The following is a 25,628-nucleotide window of genomic DNA, read 5'->3' on the forward strand; positions in this document are numbered from 1 at the left end:
TAGCTAAATATGATAAAGAAAAATGATACAAATGGGACAATGGGGCTCCTTAAAAATGTAAATAAATACTTTATGATTGATAATTCTGGCTTGACGATATCTGACTACGTGGGGCAACGCTGCACAAATAAAATACAGAAGATCATTTAAAATATTGAGCAAGTGTTGTCTCAAGGGTAATCGTTTTAAAGATCCTTCATTTTATGTCCCCCTTCAAAAACTCAAACCCGGCGACAAGTCTGGTAGAATACACCTCTTGCTATGCTCGGGCAGTATCTAACTCATAATGTTCCTTTTAACGAGTCGCTTTGTAATGCTTACTTGACTGAAACAATGTTTCATTCTTCATCCATTCCCATGTGAGAATTGCGAATTGTGTTTTGAATTTAAAACTTCAAAACGCTATACTTTATCTTGGTGTTGGTAAAAGTGCTTGATATTTCCCAAATGGTCCATATCCTGTTAAATAGTTTTCTCTAAAAATACAGATGCTAGCTTGCATGAAATATTTAATTTGGAGTTGATTTATTCTGTCCAACAATGCATTATTGAATTTTCTATTGATAGTAAGTCCTCCAAACAGCGTCTCCCCACCCCAGGGGAGTTTTTAAACTGTTTGACCTGACCAAATACATAAAAAATATAAAAGTCAGCATATTTTGGTCCCTGACGGTCCGAAGCGTCTGTTTCTGCCTGACCCGGCACTTTGAAAAAACGGTAAGGAGGCGCTTTGTTTTATCAATAAGACCTTGTTTTCACGGCTGGTCACCACCCTGGCGAACTAATCAATGGGTGCACGCTCCGCTATCGCTGGTGGAGAAATGAAAAATAAACCCCAGATAATCCTTCAGTTAAAAGGTTACTCGGGGCGATAAAAGCTATTTTGTTAATTTATTTACTCTCTGCTGTGGAGAGATAAAGAAAAGGAACAATTAGGGAATTCTAGGTGAGAGATTTTCAAAGGGCAATGACATTGGGTTAATATTTTATAAGGTCTGATTGGCGGAGACCTGCACAGGCCTTTTGTTTACACACGGAATGATTCACTCGTTTGTTTGTCGGCCGAGCAAGCAGCGGAAATGGAATAAATATCTTCATGCCTACCTTTTAGGCACGTCAAACAAAAGCCCAGATAAAAGGTTAATGGCTCAATCAGAACCGCCGGAAAATAATATTACCATCTCTGTTGACATAATCGGGTTGGATTCCGAAAGACGGGAGAGCAGCAGATGTGTGTAACAAAATCCAGTAAAGGCGGCACGCTCACTTGGGCTCAACATTATCGATTGATTTATAAGCGATCGTAATCACTGCATTAGCGGCGTTCTGCGTAATGAGATCCCAGTCGCCGTTTCCGTCCCCTTTTGCGATATTCTTCGCCTATCACTTCCTGAAAACCGGGGTGAGAACGTGAATGCAATTATCGGGGCTTTTATTGCGTCGAGGCCTTGAAATCGGACTCGTGTTGGGCCCCGTGTAATCCGATTGCCCGCTGCGGCGTAGTGTGTTGGCGAGTATCGGGTTGCCGGCGACTCTGCTGGGTCAACACAAGGCCGTGCCATTAAAGGGGGTCCGGTTCAGGGAAAGTTCATCGTTATTTTCTTTTGGCGACTGCAGCAAAACAAAGAAATAGATACATCGCATATTTGCTGCCGGGGCCTATTTGGGTTGCTTAATTGAAGCCAGCAGAGATGTGAGGCCCTCAAATATCCTTTGCAGCTCAAATGTAAATAAAGCCTTGAATCATTTGTTTTACAAGTCACCTCCCAGTTTTAAATATTTTCTCTATTTCCGCACACAATTTATACCAGATGAAAATGATAAAGGAGCTGTAAAACAGTCAAAGATGGATCTTATTTTCTGACCGGTCCTGCAATTTATATTTCATGCAACTTTATGTGCTAAACTGGCCCAGACAATTGCAATAGCAATCAAGAACAACGCATCCATGATCAACCAACAGCGTAAACTGGTTGAAGGGATAGTTTACACATTTTGCATTTCTGGTCTCAGTCTATTCTTTGATTATTTTTTTTTTTATGAAAACCTCAGCCATGCACGTATTTTGCAATAATGGCCTAGTTTGGAGCCCATTTCTATGCCAGGCTATTTAGGGAAGTCAGCATCTGCTGCTTGATGAATAGCCTGGCGCTTTTATTGTTGGAGGCCAGGTTGAGTTCCTCTCTGTGTTAGTTAGCTTGACCGTCACAGATGTGCAGATGCTGTGTTACCAAGTACATTTGTGCTACTTTCATTTGTGCATACAAGCTGACAAACCACTTTTCCCTTACAGTTTTTTTCAACTGGAGTCCGCATCCTTTAACATCACTTTTTTTGTCCATTCGAGAAGCCTTTTTTGCTTTTTGTATTGTGGGCGAAAAGCCTTTTAGCCGTCACGTAGCCTCCATTGAGGTCTTTCATAAATAATTCAGCCAGAGTACGAGTGAAAGTGATGACAGCAAAACTGTACGCGATCGCTCCCTCTCCTCCGATCAAAGAGGCATATATAGAAATAGGAATTACATTTCCAGACATTCCCAGGTTGAGCGGGCACTTGTCCCCCTCCCACCCTCTACTCGCTCGCTGCCCTCCTCTCACTTTGGCTCCCTCGCCACTCCGCTCGCTTGTATATTTTTTTTCCCGCCCCCTTCAAAGGGTTCGACGAGGGTCGGCTTTTAGTCCCCTCGAGCCGCTCCGTGAGAGTCAGCACATTCAGACAGACAGAACGAGCGAGCGCACTCTATTAGCAAGCAGCGAGGTAAGTAAACCTCACAAGACACGGCTGAATAAACCCCACTATTAAGGCCGTTTGCTGCGGATGCTGCCTGTGGGAAATGCAATGAGATGGGCTGTAAGGCAAACGACCACATTGGCTGATGAGGGCCCGGAATTCAGCCACAAGTGTTTAGGAGGAAAAAAAAAAAAGCACATCGTCACCTAAACAGATTTGAGGGAAGAAGACGAGATTTTTTTCCGTGCACCACACAAGCTTTATTGCATTACTAGTTTTCAAATGTTGTTAGTACTTCTGTTCTCAACATAGGCTAAAATATTGAACCTTTATTCTTAAACTCTCTGAATATTCGTTTTGGAAAAGATCTTGCTCAAAGGGTACGTTTCCACCTATCGATCATTAACTGTCGTTCAAATCTGTTGATTTTCTTTGCAAACCGAACTTATTACCGTATTTTCCGGCCTATAAGGCGCACCGGACTATAAGGCGCACCTTCAATGAATGGCCCATTTTAAAACTTTATCCTTATATAAGGCGCACCGGACTATAAGGCGCACCATTAATGCATCATGTCAGATTTCTAATCCAAATCAAATCATTCTCCATTTTATCTTTTTTATTTCAACTTCAGACAGAACAAATTACTTTATAATCATAAAATAATGATCCATAGTCTTTTTGATTGATGATTCATAGTCTTCAGTGGGCCACTTATGATTGATTTCATGACACAATTATTCTGGCCAGTTTAAATTTAGGAATTTGGTCCATATATAAGGCGCACCGGACTATAAGGCGCACTGTTGGTTTTTGAGAAAATTTTAGGTTTTTAGGTGCGCCTTATAGGGCGGAAAATACGGTAGTTATGACGAGGACACAAAGACGAGTTATGTCCCATTTACCCTCCACACAAAAGCGAACTGTTTACACAACAAGCAGCAGTGAGTCTTTTATCTGTTCATATCTAAAATCCCTTTGCACCCAGAAACATGTCAACTTCCTCCCCTTCCTTATAGGTGCAAGTTCCTGGTAGAAAGTCTTTCTGTTGGTCACCACATATCAATTTGATGCACAATTTGTCTTCACGGGCCACATAAAATGATGTGGCGGGCTATATCTGGCCCGCGGGCCTTGAGTTTGACACCCATGCCTTAGAGCTCTCACAACAAACCTCAAATAAATGCAAACGTTACGATAGGCAAATACCGAAGTGACAACAGCATAACTCCCTTCCCTCATTGCCCCAATCCTTACCACAAAACAAGTCTGAGTGAATAGTCAAATATTTTGTTGGAGTGCCTTTCCTATCTTGTTGTTTTCTAATTTTCTCATTAGCACAAGAACAAACATTTATCTCTGTGGAAATGTAATTGTGGTTTCTAGTGGAACAGAGCACATCACATTTGACTGTTGCTGTCTTATTAACAGAAAAAACGTGTCGGCCAACACCATCCCACAGTTTGATTTCTGGCCTTGATTTGTCTTTCTGAAATGAACACCATGTTGCTCTGGTTTTGAGTGATCTTTGAAATATTTTAAACACGAACCCCTGCTCATTTTGGATTGGATTTAGTAGCCTGATAACGCTCAGACTATTGTATGCTCAATAATTTATGACGCCAATATGTCATCGGTGTCAAGTTGGCCATAATTCATCTTCAGTAGCGACATCGGAGTATACCTTTATGGACTCTTTGCCCCCTTATAATATGTTTTTGTCACCCTGTAGGCTTCTTTTTGTAAGTATAAGCCAGCAAAGTAGGTATTGATTGCAACTCGGAGCTGTATTAACACGCCAATGAGTAAGACGTGGAAAGTCGGTGTGCTATCTGCTTCCAAGGCCCTTTTCCCCCCTCTCAGTCAGGTGACTGGGTCATTTATCACGGCTGGATCTGTGCCCCTCGCTCGCTGTAATAAACCCCCCCCCCCATCGGAGTGGTCCAACAGGTCTGAATCACTCTGTCACAGCACCTTCCAGCGATGGCATGCATTAAATCAAGCAAGCGGAACATTTCCTAAGGCAGCCATTGGCTTTTAATTTCCTGAAGAAGCTTAAAATATCATTCATTACTGCAACTACACATATTTGGTTTTTAAAAGTCTCATAAATCAATAGCGGCCTGACTGCAATAATTATAACAAGTTAATGCGTAATTTCCAGACTGACGTGGGCTGAGGATTTTAGCATATGCAAACGAGGCAATTCAAATAGTGCGGGGGATATTAATGCGCAGAAACAGGTAACGAGGTACGGGATATGAATTATGCATCAAAAAGTGGTTGATCTTCAATAAAAGGAAATGAATTCAGCGTGTAATCTAATTAGTTATGGAAGTCTATTATGTTGAGCTGCAGAAAGCAACTGTCCTTGAAAGAGAATTTATTTACAATGCGTGTTAGCTCGTTGTGGAACGTTCCAAATGTTAACAGCGGCCGTCGCTGTCCAACCCCCCGCCCCCCCTTCCCTCCACCATCACCGCTGCCGCCTTCACTGCCTACCCCGGACTCTCTCATACGTCTGCCTCTTGTGTTTCCTTTCAGCTCCAGACCCGGACGGCCCCCGAAGAGGACCCAGAGTGTGACATCGCCCGAGAACTCACACATCATGCCCCACACGGTCCCCGGTCTCATGTCCCCTGGCATGATGCCACCCACAGGTAGGCTAGTCTTGGTCAAGCAAAATATACCAATTACATAGATTATATTTTGAATAATTTGTTCTAAAGTCCAAACAGTTGACTTGTCTTAGTCAAGTAAAATATACCAATTACATAAATTATATGTGGAATAATTCGTTCTAAAGTCCAAACTGTCACATTATAAATTCTTCCTCGAACATGGTTTACATGAATACCCCACTTCACTCTTGAGTGCTGCTTCTTGCACTCTTCTTTTTCTTCTTAGACAATTCATTATTAGGGGGGTGAGAAGAAAACGTACGTGAGAAGAAAAGATGGTAGGAGTAAGCGTTTTCACTCATCATAATTTTGCTCTTTTTGAATTAAAGACGTCTTAACTAAGACTGTGAAGAACAAATTGGCATGCACGAGGCATAAAACATCACAACGTTTTGATCACAAAATGACAAAATGTGGAAAATTAATTGGCTGACAACTAAGAAGCCAAGATAGAAATTGACGTCTTTGCTCTTCATACAGCACAGATGAACTTAAATGCTCAACGCCACTCACATTTTAAATTTTGACTAAAATATAATATGCCTCTTCAATTTCATGCTACCTCAGTGCAAATCATGAGACCTAAATTGGGTTTTTCTTTGGTTTGTTGTGAAATTTAATCCAAAAGAAGCATTTCCACAGTAAAGTCTCAAAAAGGGCCCATTTATTTAATTCCATCGATATTTTACAAACTATTTTTGACTCTCATGGTATTACGGGACCAAGTGTGTCATGTGTCCATCAGTGCACATACATACTAAATACAGGACATGCACAATCCTTTAATTCTGGGTGACATGAGTTTTGTGGTGATCATGCATACATATGATGGCGGTAGGAGCGTTAGGACTTGGAGGTATCACTGTATTCCGCGCTCAAGGGCTCCCTGCAGCTCATCCTCGAAATGGCAATGGGTCCAAAGTGACACCCTCCGCCACCAGGCGCCCGCCGATCACTTGTTAACCAAAAACAGATCGTCTACTTAAGCCCCTCTAGAAAAAAAAACAAGAACAAAGGGAAGGTTGAATAAATTGAAGTGGAGATCTTTTCTCTCAGATTATTCCGGTAGATGTTGCATTTGTTGCCTGGAGTGTATTCTAATTAGCACGATTAAATCCACTCCACTGCAATATGTACATAGGCACCGGTTGACGCTAAAGCAAGCTTATCGCCACAAGAATCAACAGCAAGCGTTCAGGCCCTCATGCCCCCTCAGGCCGAGTCTTATTGCGACAAACGCTTTTGTTCTATTTGTGGCGGGCTTCATTGTGACTACTTTGATGTTGGGAACTTTAAGTGCTCTCATTTGCATATTGTTGTGCTCTCCTTCTTGACACGTCTAACAGTGTTATACTGTTATCAGTGTTCACTTAAATGATATTTACCGAAGTACTCCATGCATAATACACAGAAAACAATATTGCTAGTTTTCTACGGCCATGTCCGTAAACTTCCAGGGTCCTCCCCATACACTTGAGTGAAATGTCAAATTTAAAATCACACTCAAACCCCTTCAGGAATAAGAAATTACCTGTAAACCACTGTAAAATGAAGAAAACATTTTCTCAACTTTAATGACGAGTCTTTTGGAATGCTGGAATAAATCCAAAAAAAGCAAAATATACAGGAGCTGCAGCAACTGTTGGAATTCTCAGGGAATCGTATCGATTGCAACAGGACTGCTCGGTCTGTTTGCCATGTTGCCATGAAGTGATGAAGTGGATGAGAGGTGAAATATTTTCAAGCTGAGCAGTCCAGGCGTGAAAGATTCAATGCCCTAACAATGACCAATCTGGGCCACATTATGTTAAAAACAAAGTAAAATTGGTCATTTGTAATTTTATGGTTTTATTTAATAAAGGGTATGTACTCGACAAAAGTGTTCCGATTAAATTACAACACATTGTTGCTTTAACAGACCAGTAGTTATGTCTTTGCTGTAATATTATACCAAATGTGGGGTATTTTTTTTTCATCCTGGAGGCAAAAAATTGTCTGTGAGGTGTTTGAAACCTAATATGAAGCACATTCACCACAATCACTTGCTTTGAACGCATAGGGCGAGGTCGGCGGCTATCTGTAGAAAGTGCGGAGGAGGACAATGATGAGAAAGAAGTCATGTTATATCGTGGAACAGAGAAGCAACACAGAAGCCTTTTGATATCATCCCCCTTTAAAGCAAAGGGACGCTCTGATCTTGACATTTAGTCGGGGTATTCAGAGGCCGCCGATAAAGTAATTGAGGTTTTCGCTGTTCTCATAACCGTCACGCAGTCTTTCCTAACTGTGATTGGATGCAACTTTTCCTACCCTTCGCTTGCTGCTTTTATAATTGAACCGTTTTGATGATAGCATTAGGCGTTAAATGTCAGGGGAAGTTACCGATTTTGACAGTCACCTAATTGGATATAATTGACCACACATAAGTTAGTATCTAAGTAGGCGGCTAATTGATGTCGCTGTCACGTCCAGAGAATCCTGATGGATGGCGAAATGGTGGCGGTGAGATAGTGTGTCAAATAGTTATCATGTCACATCTTATCGCTTCAGCTAGCGCCCCCGTGTGTTCTTCAGGGGTGGTGACAGCTTCACCAAGGACGCTATTTACGCAGAATTTCCGAGCAAAGCGTTATTACGTTTTTTTTTTTGTTACTAATGACCGTCAAGAGACTGCTGAGAAAGTTTTGAAAAACACAAGATGAACGACAGCAGTAATCTGCCCATGCTATGCAATATTAGTATACTAGTTATTGTATCGAGCTAGTTTGTCTTCTGCTGCTTTGATTGATAAATGTGTGACTATGCCAAGCAACATTTACTTATCGGCTAGGTATTGTCACTGAATAACGAGTTATACCTTACTTTCAACAAAGCTTTAATAGATGCGAGTATTGACATAGATGCCCATATTTTTATTTCTGTTACAGATGAGCCTAACCTGTCCTGGTTTTAGGCTTTTTGAATTTTGATAAACGTGAACATGTGTTCACCCCTCTAAAATGTGAAAGCAGATAGAAAGACATACTGAAATAATAATAAGAATAATAAGAAACACAACAAGAATTACCATGATAGGACAGTCAGTTCCAAATTTCTACCTTTGGGCAAATTCATACCTTATATTAAATATACCGTCCCTACCGCCCATCCCTAGTTTCAGTTTAGGTCGGTGTTAGTTAATATTCTGCCGCCTGTTGTTTACAAACATAATGAAATGGTCAATATAACTTTAATGTCTTAAATGTTGCAATAATGTTTTAATTTAGTCTTATAAAACCTGCTCAAGCAGGATTTTTCTAAATTGTTAGAAACGTCACCATGGTGCCATGTACACTAATAGCCAATTGTACCTAAAGCACCATAGCACAAATTTGTCAAATCTGTTTTATACTTTTTTTTCCAAACAAGCCCCAATCCACTGTGGTGTTTATGACTCATTCATCTGCAAATGTTGTATTTTTGCTGCCGCTAAATGCACAAATCGCGTCGGATTAAAATCAACGCCTACGCTGTTGTGCAAGTTTACTTCGCACGCTAACAAGAGCCGCAATAAGCATGTTGGAACACATTGTTAACATATGTATGTGTGCCCTTGACACTGCTTACATTTAGAAGAGAGGACATCCTAATATGCTTATCTTCCCATTTAAGGAAAAACTGTACCTGTGTGTGTGTGAAAATACACGTGTAACTGTATGCACGTGCTCAAGAGTTTTTCAGGTGGCTGATGCATTACAGACAGATTGTTCCCACCCCCAAGCCAACATTCCCAACCTTCCAAATGGGATTATTTGCCATGGCCTGACACCACACGTGAATGACATCTCCTCTAAAGTGGAGAGAGGACCTCTACTCACAGTATGGCCACCACTTGAGCAGCAGAAGCTTCAGTGTAATTCATTTATGTGCAAGAGGAACGGAGTTTACCATTAGAGAAATGAATGCCACCGACAGCATACATCCTACCTGCAAACAGAGAAACACTACTTCATGGATAGTCAAGTCAAGTTTATTTCTATAGCCCTAAATCACAAGTCTCAAAGGGTTTGTGCAAAATTGACAATTATTCTCAACGTCTCTTGATCTTAAGGAAAAACTAACGAAATGATAATAACAAGACACTTGAACCCTGAAAACATTGTGACTAAACTTGCTTTTGTAAATCAAGGAAAGTTCTCGACAAATTTGTAGTTACCAGTTTCTGTGATATAATGTGAAGTCCATTTCCTTCCGTCATTATGGTCAAATTTAGTGAAGGAGAGGTCTTAAATTTGATGGAAGTTGCCTTAAAACATTTAATGAGACTTCTTTAAACCTGCAGATGCCCTGTCTTAAAACCTTTATTATCCATATAGGCAGTGTTTTAAGTAATAATTTAGTGTCTTATCTGTCATACGAGTATAAAAGTAACCATATTTGCAATTTCATATGCGGTACCTGTGGAGGAAATAGCGAAGCTTGTGATAAAGATGTTGCACACCTCGTCGGGTCCATTGAAGTGAATGATCTCAAGTCCTGTATTTTAATATGTCGAGGTTTTAATATATTGAGGTTGCAGACCTCAATGCAAGAAAACAAGGTGGGTGTGCAAATAAAAAAAGAAGTTACCGTATTTTCCGCACTATAAGCCGCACCGGATTATAAGGCGCACCTTCAATGAATGGCCCATTTTAAAACTTTGTCCATATATAAGATATATACCTTTGGCCCACGAGCCGGACTTTGGACATGCCTGCTGTCGTACCTCAATATTAGTGGCTCAAATATTTATAAGGCGCACCTGATTATAAGGTGCACTGTCGGCTTTTGAGAGAATTTGAGGTTTTTAGGTGCGCCTTATAGTGCAGAAAATACGGTAATGTAAAAACAAAAAGGCATTTATGATTCAGTAAAAATGTAAACACTAAAATCATGGTAACACGGAAACAAAAAAAACACAGCACTGCAGGAGCTCAGTAAAGCAAAACCAGATACAATAAATCGATAAAGAAAACCACTAAATACAATTAAACTGAAAACACAACGAGAAACACAAGATTCAGACGACAATAATGAGTAGAGGACAAACACACAAAAGACATAACCAGACAAAAGAAATAGAATCTAAAAAAACAGAACCTCTTGTGCACCAATCCTATCGGCTACCTACGGGCCTGCTTTTACTTTAGCGTTGTATCTTTGCATTGCTTGTTGCACAGCCTCACAGCTACTCCTCTCCTTTGCCATCTTGTCATAAGTTTAGCAAGCACTGTAACTGATACCAAACGTAACGTGATGCGATGCAGCTCAGTTCATATCGGCGCAGCACACCAAAGAGCGTACCCGGGGTCGGTGTCATGATTGTGCTGCCGCACGCAGGCGTAACCCGGTGTTTAATTTGTGCCCGTGGTGCGCTCTTTAACAAAGCCAAAACTTTCATTCTGTTAAAAAGACGAATCTGTCTTTTATGCAGTCGTGCAAAGATAATCTGATTTTAATTCAATTATGCGAGTTAGTTGCGGAGGGCACAGGCATCGGGGTGTTTGTCGTAAGAATGTTCTGACATTGGCGCAGGTATGGGGCAGCTAGCATGTTAATTAATGATGAAGATCCTGACAATATGCGGAGGCATGACAGCGTTAAGCCAGTCGGCTGCTGCTTCCTTTGCATATTAATAGATCCTTCATTATTATTTAATATGACAGCTGCTCCAAGGGCTACCGTCAGACCTTGTCTCTGTTATTTGCTGTTTGGTGCTCCCCGTGTGACACCGCCACGCTAGTCCCCATTAATTCTTTGACGGGTTCTGCTTTTTTTGTTTGCTTTTGCGCTCCCGATGATTCGTACCTGTGTCTATACCAGTGTCTGAATCTAAAGGTGACTTTGGGAGACTATACGAGGCGGCATTGTTTTGTTTGCATGGTAATGAATGCAGATTAGTAACCGAGTGGAACGTTGACGTTGACTTCCTGCGGCTTAATGGACTTCCCTGTCTTCCTCATTACGTCTGCCGCGTCAGGCCGCGGGTTCTGAAGATTTGACAATTGATCTGTTGGAATGAAACAATTACTAGAAGAAAGACTAGAGAATTATGCAGCAAATCGTTTAGCCAAAGTCACAGTGGTTGTTTGCCCGCCAATCAGAAATATCTGATCCATAGTTTCTTTTACAAGGACTTCTTTGTAGTTTCAGATTTGTTTTTATAGATTAATGCATTTTCTGATGTTGCAACGTCACCAAAAGTACAACGCATTTCTGAATAGTATAATCTCGAGGTGTCAAAATAAATAAATGAATTGAAAACTGATCGATTATCCAATTAATCCACAACTATTTTCATAATTGTATCATGGCAGGAAGCACAAAACATAGCAATATGTGCCCAAAAATAATAGAAAGCTGTTTCATATTTAGATGACATTAGCCATTGCAGACCTCAAACAAAAACAAATTAGTTTGATTTGTCAGATTGCTACCAAATTTGGGTCATGAATTCCAAACAGAGAGACAACTGTCGCCAACAGTTTTTACCCTACAGCGGTAGTCACATTGAATGCCGCTAAAAGAAAATGATTGTCTGTGTATGTTCTTCTGTGGGTTTTTAGCTTGTATTTTTTTTATCTTTTATTCTATTTATTCTATTTCTTTTTTATTCATGCACTGATCGGTTGGCACTTTTTAAATTTCGTTGTACATGTGTGACAATGACAAGAAAGATCCATTCTATTCTATTCTAAAGCAAACGTTCAAATTTAGACTATTATACTGTACCTCATTGGTGGAATGTTTTTTGCTTTCTTTGCTAAAAACTCTAACTCCTGTAATAATTAAGTCATCTGACCTATGAACTGTTTGACATTTGTATTTTTATTTTTTTTTTTTGGACAATTTCGAGGCCTCGTGCAAATACAAACTTGTCCAAGATGATTCATCCAAATTTGAACTGTGTATCCTCCATTGGTGTAGTTCATTCTAGAAAGTGAGATCTCAGGTTTCAGGTCTCCCCCAAACATACCGTATACATATTCACTTGCTTCACCCGACTTCCACAAGCTTTGATGGACACGGGTGAGGAAATGTTTGTTGCCGCTTGCCGTCTTAGTAAACCAAACAAGCACTAAACAAACAGCAATTAAAAGATCCTCGGCAAAACTCACAAATGTTAAGGACGGAAAGGCTGTAGCGCAATAAACCACATCCAAAGCTACGGGTGGGGGCACGGCGAGGTGTACTCTGCACCTGATTTGTGCGGTGAATTTATCACACAAACAGCCCCGGAGGTGATTTCAATATTTACTCTGCAGTCTGTTCTGCATACGTCTCATTTGGGAAACAGTTGACTCTTGGCTATTATACACAAATGAAGGTTGACCTTCAGGCCAGGCAGAGGCGACATTCATTATGTGCACAAGTATCACCTTCTTATGGGCCTGTGACTTTTCTTCCATCTGACTCCTTTTGCATATGGAACAGCCGCCCGCAAACGAGAGGGCCATCGGTGACATGATGTATACAGTGCGTCAATATGGTCCCGATGTATTTTAAGATGCAAACAAGCTTCGGAATTATATGCGCAGAATGACTCTCACCATCTGCCTATCAGCTGGGAAGGAGAGGGTCTTCTGCCGGGCTCACACGTTTGAGTCCCACCCCTTCCCATGTGTGCTAAAAGCCACTGCTAAGGGTGACACAAATCGGAGATAAATGCAAAGACAAAGCTGCATATCAAGTATAAGCAGTTAAAGGGCAGGTGATATACTCTATGGTGGATCGGAGTGATTCCACTAATAGCCGCTTTCCTTTTATATATATTTTTTGTCTTTTCCCAATTGTGCATCTTTGATGTTGTTGGCGCAGAGAATCTGGGGACTCTCCCGAGAACGTACGTACTGTACACGCAGGCCCGTAAGAGCTTTAACACTATTTGTCCCCACTGCTGAAGACAACAGGCTCATGAATAAAGATTTCAAGTCACGTTTGATACAACCAGAAGCCCCGAAAGTGACGCAATGACAAACCGGATGCTTTATGATCTCTGCAGTGCACTCGCCATATGTGTGTCTATTATCCCGCATATACTAGATAATATCCAATCCATTTTTTGAAGGTCTAGGCATGTCTATGTTTAAAAATTGGAAGAGTTGTCTCGAAAAATCTATATTTAGGCACCCAAAATTATCTTGTGCACTGGAAACGCTGGTGATGTTGGGCCAACTCCATATTTTTTATATTTGGAAGGATTTTTTTTCTGATGAAGACTGAAATTGATTAAATCTGTGACAAATCCTCTCAACTACAATATATGTGTGTGCAATATTGCTCAAGACATGCGGATGGTAGTTCCATCACTTCATAGTCACTTTTTATATTCGAATGTTACAACCTGCTTATCGACAGATTGACTTTCCAGTTCACACCTGCTGTTGCTGGTGCAATGCTGTTACTGTACCGGATATTGCAGCATCATTTCTGGACATATTTCAGCATCCAAGACGAGAATCTTTAATTTCATGCAACTTCCACAATCTCCATTTTATTCCCACATTGCATTGCTCGCTCCACATCCAAGAGTTGTGCACCCTGACGACTCCAAGAAAGGGGCAGGAACGTTTCAGTGCTATATTCTGATTATATTCTTTCCCGTTTATACAATAAAGATGAACCAGTGGTCCACCGCCTTTAAATTATGGGCTCTTCTCTTAGGGGGATTGGAAGAAAGTGTCACATTTGGGCCCAGATGACTGCTGGCTGATGCTCCATTCACTAGTCCACACCCGGTTATAGGAGATCTGTGATTGACGTATTATAACTCATAAATTTAAATTGTAACAAAATAAACAAAAAATGCTTACATCACGTGCATCCTTTTCCCTTGATCTCACAAATATTTCATTATAGAGGGCGAGGCACCATGGGGTGGGTGTAGCCTTCATCATAATCATATGATACTATCATCATGACAGCCTGCTGTGAAGATATCGTGTGTCACCTCATGAAAAAGCACGTACATGCTTAGTCCCTATGGGGTATAAAATTATTCATTGTTCTACTCTTTCACAAGTGCACTTTTTTTCATTCATTTGCTCAAGCAGGTTTTTTGCGTCCCCTGGCGGACTTGTGGCACTCTGAAGCTAAGCAGTATGTGCTTCCTCATTTCCCTCTTCAAGGTTTGACGGCGGCAGCGGCGGCAGCTGCCAACGCGGCCATCGCAGAGGCCATGAAGGTCAAGAAGATCAAGTTGGAGGCCATGGGCGGCTACCATGCCAACGCCAACCACCATCACGGGGCCGACGGTGAGAATGGAGACCTGAGCTCCAGCGTCGGTGAGGACGCATATCCTGAACTGTTATAAATACAGTCATTCTCAGGAACAACAATTAACATAATAATCTTGACCAAAAACAAAAATATTCAATATATTTGCAAGCTTTGCATTTTAAAGCGCAATACTTCTTAACTAATGGTAGCTAAAAACAAATATGACGGTATATTTTTGGAGGATTGTATTTTTTGCTCACCAGGTAACCAACAGACAATAACTGAAAGGTTATTTTTCAACTTAGTTTTCAAAATAGATAATGACAACTTCGACTGCCCTTTTTTTGTAGACTGAAATCGTGTCTGATTTTCTTCCAAACCCAAACCCACTGAAAATGTATCCAATTTAGAAATATTGTCATTTTTATTATTAGAAGTGAACTACTAACATTAATTCATTTGAGCTCGCTGAAAAGCTTTTTCAGGATCCGTCTTGTTTTCCTCACCTGACACATGAGATTGTTGTGTTGAAGGTGAGAAAAAAAAACACAACACTCTTAAAGGCTAAGTGAATCTGTGAACACAATTTCCCAAAGCTATCAGCCTTTTAACAAGGCCTAATTGAATTGCTGTGAGAGCTTTGGGTTTTTTTCTTCTCTCCTTTCGCTATGCGCCATTCCAATTAATTATTAGCCCTAAAATGCAGAAGGATTTTCATGATATCACACAGAAGCACTTAGTGTATTAAAGAGAACGATAATAGAGCAGATCCACCAGCCCGTTCCAAATTATTAACCAAATGTATTCCCTGTAGCTTTGGCTGCTAAATGGAAGCTTTTGGATTCACTTACTGCGACTCCTGAATACATTTCACCGGTAACACTTGACACCGCGCACGAAAACAGGATGTGTTCTCAAAGCCGATTTTAACAATGCGGAATGCATAAAGCGTGAGGTCATCGCTCTGAGAGAATGGAGTGTGTAAAAAAAAAGAAAGACGGAAGAGAATAGGAGCGCGCGAGGTCACGGAAATAAAGATAAATGTGAGCACCAACAGCAAGGCTACGGCAATGGAGCTAATAAGAAACTCTTTTATCTTTTTACAATTTAAATGGTAACCTTGAGCCCGGCCACACTGCACTAGAATCGTAATTCTAGCCGGCGAAGGGCGGTAGGGGCTCTCAGGTGCGTCCGGCATTAGCTTGTGAGTGAAATATATGGCGGTGACGCCTCTCGGCCTCATCCACAATCAATTGGATTCTTTTTCCTTTAATATTTACCCGACGCGATGAGACCATGCTCGTCTGCATGGTGATGAACAGTCTGCCAGTGGCGTTTGAAGGTGACCTGTCAGTGAGTATGGACAAATCTCTCGCTCGCAGAAATGTAGAAAATAAATCATTAGCTCGACAGGGCCACTCTACAACCCCCGAGCGCCCACCTCCTCCTCATCTCGCCCCTGCTCTCACTCACTCTGTGCGGATTTAAATCAGCTCAGATTTATGATTTGAATTAATGCTTCGTTTGGTCAAAGAAATGGTCTCGGAGACAAATGATGTTTGCTACTGAAAACCATCCTCGTATTGATTACCGGGTGTCGCAGCAATCTCGTGTTTATATCAAGCACTCGCCTGTGACAGGGGTGGCCAGCAGGAGTCATCCTGATAATACGCCGCAGAGTTATTGCATCGCTTCTTCATCCGTCTCTACCCTTGGATTATATTTAATACCATTATTAAATCCACCTAAATACCAACTTGTGTGATAACAATTCAGCAACTATTTGAAAAGGTCTAATTAAAAGTTAAAGTCCCAATGATCGTCACACACGCATACCTACCTACATATGTACCGTCCATCTTCCCAGCGCTTTCTAATCTACCTACCTACCTACGTACCTTCCCCCCTCCTATCATGTCCTTACCCTCCAACCTATAGTATCTACCTTCTGACCTTCCTGCTGTGCTTACCCCACCTACCACCCTTTTTTACCCTCCCCAACTTAACTATGTACTTCCCACCTCCGTACTTCCCACTCTACTTTACTACCATCCCTACAAACCCGACCCATCTATCCTACCTAAAGTACCTTTAAGGTAACTAAAGGTATAAAACCCCAATTCCCCACCGACCAACTCCAGCATACCTACTCTACATGCCCTAGTCTACCTGTACCCCTTATATATACCTACCTATCTTTACCCTGCCTACCTCTCACGCTACCTCCTTACAAAATCTTTGAGGCAGGATATATATACAAGTATATGTGACCAACCATGACTTTGATATAATTGGACTACATGGCTATATTAAATCCCGAACCTCTTCGCTACAGGTGGCTCCTCCGAGTGTTTGTGTGAGGCGGCTGAAAGCCGAGCCAGTCTGTGAAGGACACTCTGTTCCATTTGTAGAGTTGGATCGGCGGTCGCTGTCTTTGTGTTGATGTAAATTCAACAGCCTAATGTTTCTCATTGCATTAAATATTCATCTCAATTAGCTTCCTGCTTGCATCAATGTTATTAATTATAAGAAAAGGAAAAACAGCCGGTTCCACTCTTAAACCAAAGAATGCAAACATCCTGAGCAAGAGGGGAAATAGTTTTGAATGATGGGAATATGTGATGAGAGACAAAGAAATGAGAAGAGTGTTTTTTTTACGGGAACGAATGGGGGTTGCCTGTTAGGAGCAGCCCTCTCCGAGCACACTGGATTGTTCCTGCGCCTCTCAGGAAATGCCACAATTACAGATCACAGACCAAGCAAAACACGTGTGGCGCTGGGCCTTGAGGGGGATAAACAGCCCCCACCACCCACCACCCTCCCCAGCCCTCCTCTGTGCACTGACCCCAGCCACAACCTTCATTACTGGGAGAGAAAATACTGTCCGCTGCCCACTAACAAACACCTGCCAATTCCATGAGAAGGAATTGTTTTTTTTCTTTCTTCTCTAGCGTGGAAGGAAAATAAAGTGTTTCTCAGAAATAGAAGCGGGAGGTAAAGATAACAATGTTCAATCTCTCCTCCTTTATTATTTTATCAACATCCATCCATCCGTCTTTTACCCCCTAACTCCGCTCCCCACTTCCACCCTTCTCATTGGCCACCGGGTGCTTGCCACTCTACTCGTCCAACTCGTCACCACGCAGCTCTAATGGAGCTGAAATCCCGCTCGTAATTAGATATGGGAATTCTGACTGTCGTCAGCCAGATGATGCCACCAACCAAAGAAACACAAGAGAGGACAAGACTGCTAAAATGCACCACTTCCTAATCTACTTCGGAGCAGTGGAGACTCAGGCGGTGACCATACATACTGTGCAAAACCATTTTCTTGCGCATGCCAGGCTCAAACAAATGTCCCTCCACACGGGTGGAATTTTACGAAAAATGATTGACCACATCAAAACATATTTGTGGACTCTCACTGATGCTATAAGCCCTTGAGTCTTTTAAACAACGGCCCAGCAAAATACCTGCATCAGAGCTGACATAGAAGATCGACCGTTTGCTTTTTTCATAGAACCCAGCTAAAAGGAAGATTGTTGCACTTGTGTTAATAATCAGACAATCAGATTAATACAGTAGATGATGTCAGCATCATTGTTATTGTTAAATAGTGAGACTTGTTTTCAACCCAACCAGGTTGGAGAAGTGACAGTTATTTAACTTCACACATTTCATTCCATGTCAATGCAATCTGGGGAAAAAAAGGCAAAAAAACATATAGCAGACTGTTTAACTAATCAGAAAACAGGGTAATTTGTGGAAAAACACCGTAACTACTGTTGTGAATGGATGAAAATAAGGAATCTGATATGTGGACTCAAGGAGATCTTTTAAGTTGGTCATTTGAATGCCTCTGAAGTGGTACAATTTGGAATCTGTCAATTTTCTATGCTTCTGTGCTTTAAATTCAGCTCTTTGTGTGTACTCGATGATCCCAAAAGATGGAAAGAATAACACCATAGGACATTAAGTGGCACTATTACGGTACATATCGTCGCTGAACCTCAATGCGCGGTACAATATAGTCGAACAAGTTGCCAATAATGATCATTGTGTTTATTCTTTATGAAAATTTGCTTTTAAAACATTCTTGGAAACATCACATGTTGGTTTTATGACAACCACAGTTTGACCCTTCATCAAATTGTCATTACTTCCTGTAAGATTATTTCGTTCTTAATTCGACCATTGTCAGATTTGTTCAACCTTAGTTCCGCCGTCGGGTAGACATGGTAGCCTACTTCGAAATCCCGAATCACCACCTGCTCACTTGGCGTTGTCCACGTACCTGGAATGTTGCCTGTGTGTCAGTTTAAGGGGAAAATGGCAAGACAAGGAAGAAGCATCATTCTCTCCGTTCCAGGGTCATCAGGCTAATTTCTGGCAGCCCCACCCTCATGCTTGCATGTTAGCGCATTTGTCTGGGTGTGTGTGTGTGTGTGTGTGTGCACGAGAAAAGGGGGGCTCTGGCCCCTGAGAGCGCTCTGTGAGGAGACCACAGCTGTACACTCCCAGCAGCTAATTGGTCCTTATCTAGCTGTCCCATTCATCTTCATTTTTTACCAATTACTGAGCATTATCTGTGTTCTCTGTTGGGTTTGGGACTTAATCCTTTTTGGTTAAGCTGACGCTACAGCTTGCAAATTTCATATTGAAAGGATGAAGACAGAGCATAAAGGAATGGAAGGCTGGTGGGGAGGGCAGAAGTCATGCTAAATCTAAACTAGAAAGTTCCCATTATCCTTGGCCGGTCGATAACAAATGGCATCACGCGAAAGAGAAATGTAAGGGATCAATTATCGGCGTTTATCATTCAAGTTTGCAAACACTGCAGCCGCATTGATTAGGTTATTCTTGTTGTCGTTGCCATTATTGACTTGTTAAAACCATATTTTCTCATCATCATCATGTCTGCGGTCACAGATAGAACGGTGCTTTAAGGAGAATCATTAATTATTGAAGGTGCACAGCGAGGCCTGAGTCATTGCGTTCGGCCCACAAACAGCACGTAGTCTAGCGCGCACCGCTCATCCAGAAGGTACATGAAGACGAGGCAATCTGGGGCAGTTAGCCTTAAATTTGCAAGATCAATGCATAACGGGGCCCCCCTCCCGATATGGGGTCCGTGCTTGGTGACGCCAAAGAGACGCCCAGAGCGAGCGTAGAGAGAGAGCGCTAATTACCTGAATGTTTACCGCTCTGCTGGATAGCACTTTGGATCACATCAGCCAGTCAATTTACGTCCAAATGCTAAATGAGATGCTAGGATAGCAGTGTTTATGAATGCACATATGTGTAAATCACATTGTTATCTGATGAAAATCTTCTCAGCCCTCTTTATTATGGCCAACGTTGGAGCAACACTCATTTTACATGACAAAAAGATCTGATGACACAAAAAGTGGATACAAGGGAAAATTTTGTAGCGTATGTCGTCTAGTGGGATCATTCAATGATTCTGCCTGTTACAAAATGTCGCTGTTATAAGTTAGATGAACAAATTATTTGTTAGAAATAGTTTTCAGACCAATTTAGTGAAATTGGATTTTTCATGCAAGATACGTGTTGGGCGGTGACACACTGTTTTGGTATTACTGGCCTACAGAATGCAAGTGTCCATAATCTCTTCCAAGTGAAGGCAAACACCTGATGAAAAAATAAATTATGTCATTTCCGTTGGCTGCCAAAATGTCTGCCATTATGTTTTGCAGAAGAAAGCAAACTCACAAACAAGCTTTATTTTGATAAACTAAGTGCTGACAATCTGGATTCCTATTCTCAGTCATCAATAAAGGACTAATATTATAGGTCTGTTTGATTCCCGCTCGTCTTAATTGAGCGACTAAATTAGTCATTAGCGTATGAATTATGACAAATGGATTGTGAGTGTACCTCGAGCTCCCTTTAGTATCACGTGGAAAGATCACAGATTTTTTTACAGTAATACAAATTGAATATGATTTAAAGATGAAATGCAATTTGAAAAAAAAAAGCAACTCAAATATTCGATCAACTAATTGCACGAAAGGGATTAAGTTAAAACTGAGTATGTTTGCAAATGCTTCTTGGTAGCCGCGCAAAGCATTTAAAAGTGTTACACAGCATCACAACCTGTGATGGCAAGAGGTAGAGATGACAAAACTAAACCATCAAGACCTCTATCAAACAATTATCATGGCTCCAGTGCGTGAAGAAATGTGTGGATCAGACGGAGCACTGGGAGACTCATACTGGAGACTCTCTCAGAGACTCAGACAGTGAAGTGATTCATCATTACCTCCTGGGAAAACAGGAAGACAAGTATCTTGTTTTTAGACCAATTCTACAATGAAATCAAATCCTCTGGCCAGCATTTTAAGTATTGCCAATCATTTTTGATCTCCAACTAAAATATTGCTACATTTTAATGATATTGTTAGCCTTGCTAGTTAAAAAAAATCATCTATTTTCGAAGACAGGTGCCCAAAAAAAAAACCATATATATATATATATATATATATATATATATATATATATATATATATATATATATATATATATATATATATATATATATATATATATATATATATATATATATATATTTTTTTTTTTTTGGGCACCTGTCTTCGAAAATAGATGATTTTTTATGATATATATATATATATATATATATATATATATATATATATATACAGCAGTGCTTCTCAAATAGTGGGGCGCGCCCCCCTTGGGGGGCGCGGTGCTATTCCTGGGGGGGCGCGTGTGACCCTGGGGAACAGGCTTTTTTTTTTGGCAGTACTAGAATAAAGTGTAATTGCGCGTTTACTACAGCAGGGGGCAGTGGCGCTCTCATTGTTACTTCTGTCACGTTTGCGACAGTGCAACATTTTACGACTTACAAGACAAGTTAGGATAGTCACGGTGGGGAGGGGGGCGCGAATAGTTTTCTTCTTGCTAGGGGGGGGCGTAACAGAAAATAATTGAGAAGCACTGATATACAGCAATGCAATGAGTTATGGCAAGGAAAAGTGTTTTTAATTTAATAAGAAATCTAATAAAAAAATGTAAAAAAAGTAAATCTAAAAAAAAAAAAAAAAAAAGTAAAAAAAAAAAAAAAACACTAAATTTGAGACTATATTCATGTATGAGTAGTGGCATTGCGGCACGATGTTGTGCCTGTCCACAGACGAGGCCACATGCAGCGATGCCGCGCCCGCACTCTTGACAGCAATCGGTTTGGTCACACTCTGCGCCAGCTGTCAGCCTCGGCTCCACTACTGCGATTTAATTAGTCTGTTTATGTCCTTTCTAATAATAACGCTCTCCGGGTGGAAGGACACATCCGAAGCGGCTCCAACCTGCTTGCTGCTGCGGGAAACTGGTGGCTGCTCTGCGAATGTGGGCCACCACATGGATAGCGGACGGTGGCGAGCACTTTCTTGTTGTTCCTGCTAGACAGAACGATGGCCCTCAGGCTAATATCTGGTATCTACCCCCATCTCTACTCTATCGTAACCTTAACCATTAGGGGATAAAGCGCATGCTGACCTGATATGAGTGTCTGGGGGCAACTTCATCCATCTTCTTGCGCAGCTCTCTTGTGGGAGCCTTTTGTCGCAGGGAAGCTCTCGAGAGCGAGTGAGGTTTTAGCCATGGGCTGAATGGAATTCGATTCATGAACAAGAGCTCCTTCGCAGAGTGGTTGTGTGTGTGTGTGTTGGGGGGGGGGGACATTATTGTCTGATTTATGCATTACAGCACTGTTTTGTGTTGTGGTGCTGGGAGAAGCCGTTTAAAAGGTTCAGGAACAGAAGGTTGGCAAGGTGTTGTCAAGTGAAGACAAGATGAGCAAAGAGCTTGCTCTCTTTTCTCTCTCTCTCTCTGTCTGTCTGTCTCTTTCTTACGGATTGAGGCCCTCGCCATCTCTCCATTAGGCTGGTGAGCCTCGTGGGAGCCAGGTGACAGATAAGTCACACGTTTTAATAGACATCTCAACAGATAAATCTGATAATCATTTCTCCTCCTTAATGAAGTTTAATGTCCTCGTTCCAATTCCTCCAGCATCCATCGTCGTTGAATATGCATGACGGAGAAATGGGGAGTTGCCTGCAAAAAAAACAAAAAAAAAAACACAAACGCTGCGACGCAACTGCAGAAATTACATTAACACGGGGGATTGATTAAACGTTATTTTCATCATGATGCATATTGAACAGAGTTGGAGGCAGAGTTGCAAAAAAAGATGAGTATGGGAATGTTTGTTTAAGGAATGGAGTCACATTAGACACCTGTGCAGAGCAATTTTTAAATATTATATCCTGCAATCCACACAAATAAAAGCTGGGATCTTTGAAATGCATCTGAAGTCTCTTCCAATCATGACGTTAATATGCATTACGCAAAGCATATTCGGATTATGCAGTCCTCAATTATGTGTTCTATACATAGAGGTCTCCATTAAGGTTTTTCAATTGACTAGTTGATGCAGAAGATTCAGAAAAAGTCATCACACGACAAAATGAGGCATGCTCAGTTACCACCGTGTTTTTCATTTGTTTGATTTTTTTCATGAAAATATTTATTGTAATTATGACTTCGCTGCTGTGATAGGTTAGCGATACACTACCGTCATTAATCGAGGACCCCATTAACGCATTTTTTTAATGATGCGTTATATGATGTGTAGAAACGATTTCATTTTCAGTTGACCGCAAGAGGCAAAATGGCCGTCCTCTGAGATGGATGAAGACGGGTAGATGTTTCTGCTTAATTTGTAATCCACAAGCACAATATTCATCACAATGCCGTCTAAATTAATAGAGGCACATAAAAGATATTAGATTTCAAATGTCAGTCTTCATCTTTTAATGGTTATGCTGTATTCATACCAAAAGGAGAATCCAGATTTAAAATTTAAAAAAGATTGCGCCGACATGCCAATGTTCCCAACTAAGCATTAACTGCGTCAATGATGTCCCAGCGTGAAAGTGTCACCATTTCTACCGCATAAACTGCTTTACATCGCCACGTAATCACACTCTGCATTACAGCCTGGAAACCTGCGAATCACCGCCGAAAGGTTGAATGTCGTTTATTGCGCGTATCACATTTACACCAAGTGACATTGTCTTTTCAGATTGTGTTGATCTCTTCACTTTGCAAAGGTCAGCCCCTTGCGTCGCTAAATTCGAGCTGACAGAGAAGAAGAGTGAGGAGGGGCAGGGAGGGGTTGGACAGAAGCGTAGACGCATCGCCCCCACGTCCTGGCGCTCCAATTTAATCTATCCAATTAATGAAGAATGAGCTTTAATGTTGATGATGGGTGACAACTCCACTGGTCAGTTTTTTTTAAATTCATTTGTGTATACCAACTGCAGGAGACAATTAGGCTGCATTTACATAGCAGGTCCCCAGTTAAAATTAAGTGCTTATTTTAATTGACTATTCCATGGACGCTATTTTAAAGTGACACATAGACAATTTTACTGTTTACATTTACTAAAGTGTCAAAAGTGCTACTAAAAAAAATATTCTAAAAATATCCAAGAAAACATGCCTGTTAGTTTTATCGTAACATTTAATGGTCAATGCATTTTCTTGAGTTTTGATTTACCACACGTAGTTGTTAGTCACGATAGGTTAGTCGTTTGGGATGGATGTGTCATTGATCAGTCATGTTAGGATTGGAGTGGTATAAGTAGTATAACAACAAAAAAACAAGATTCATATTTTAGTCCTGCTACATTCAAGTTTGATTGTTGTTGTCAATCAGGCTATGTCAGGAAAGCATGACTAGTAGCACATGATTTGTCAACTAAAAGCAGGCCCAAGTTGTAGTTTGTTTACAAAAGAATTGCAACATAAGACCAATTGGTTCAAATCTACGCTAACATGGCAGTAAAATTCAAATTACAGCAGATATGATTGTTAGAATATGCATACAATCTTAGAATTTTGGGACCGTCATACACCAAGGATACCCTGCATCTCACTAGTACTTTATTTGTATTAGATTTTCTTTGTGGGGCTAAAAACTCCACATTTTAAAATGTTGCAATTTTTGGATTATAACTGACCATAATGAGTAACTTTATTACGATGCATAGCAAATGTATTGTCTGTCATAAAAAGGAGATAATCCCATCCATCTTCAGAAAGTGCTTTAAAACACAAATCCCGTTCAGGAATAAAACAACAAAACATGTTGAGGTATACACTTTCAATTGTTAGATGCCATGAAACATAACTCCTGGCAGTTTGTTTTGGTTGTGTTGGCTTAGTAAAGCTTACACCACATCATTCACTCATAAACCGTGTCTTCGCAATACTAATTTATGGAATTAAAAACTTCCTATCCACCAGATGACCACATGAAACCCTAACCACCGTTCAACCCTCGGCGTCCATTTTCCTGGCCGTCCGATATGACAGCGGAGTGGGCCGTGATTGATAACGCTCGTCGATTTATTTCATTTGGGGAGCCTTAGTCAAATGACAACGGCTTGTCATTGACTGAAAGCAATCTTTTTAAAAGGGGGGAGCCTTTGCTAAGTATCAGATGAAAATGATTCCTCTGTCTGCTTGGGTGTCACTGCTGGAGCTTTATTGATTGGCCTTGAATATATTGCAGCCGCTGCAGTAACAGCTGCTGCTAATATCTACGCCCTGCTCTGCACTCTTGTCCACGGCACTCTTCATGCCATTGTCGCTTATCGCAGACTCTCTTTTTTCCCCCTGATGTGGCAAATTTATCAGAAGTGACGTGACGCAAATATAAAAAATGGGCCCAAATTAGAGGAGCCGCTCGTTTTGCTGTCGGAGCGTGAAGACGCTAACCAGAGCCGCCATTGTCTCCTACGCTCTGCGTTATCAAACGCTGGGATGTTGGCATTGCCTGGTAAAGGTCATTTACTGTAATGAGATTTGCCACATGCGAACATATGGCACGATTATGGAGCCCTGTTCATTAACATTTGCAGCTAAGAGCCAGA

The 25,628-nt window shown here is 41.1% G+C and overlaps 1 protein-coding gene across 3 annotated transcripts in view; it reads left to right on the plus strand.

Moving 5' to 3' along the window:
* dachd (dachshund d) overlaps positions 1-25,628 on the plus strand; it is a 106,862-nt gene that overhangs the window by 51,344 nt on the left and 29,890 nt on the right. For 2 of the 3 annotated variants that reach the window (XM_061287193.1, XM_061287194.1), the window contains exons 2-3: positions 5,276-5,391; positions 14,559-14,714. In XM_061287193.1, the coding sequence (XP_061143177.1) occupies positions 5,276-5,391; positions 14,559-14,714 (272 nt within the window). The remainder of the gene's footprint in view (positions 1-5,275; positions 5,392-14,558; positions 14,715-25,628) is intronic. The other variant, XM_061287195.1, reaches the window with a different exon arrangement.

The sequence above is a fragment of the Syngnathus typhle genome, linkage group LG9 (assembly GCF_033458585.1).
Source record: "Syngnathus typhle isolate RoL2023-S1 ecotype Sweden linkage group LG9, RoL_Styp_1.0, whole genome shotgun sequence".
Lineage (NCBI taxonomy): Eukaryota > Metazoa > Chordata > Actinopteri > Syngnathiformes > Syngnathidae > Syngnathus > Syngnathus typhle.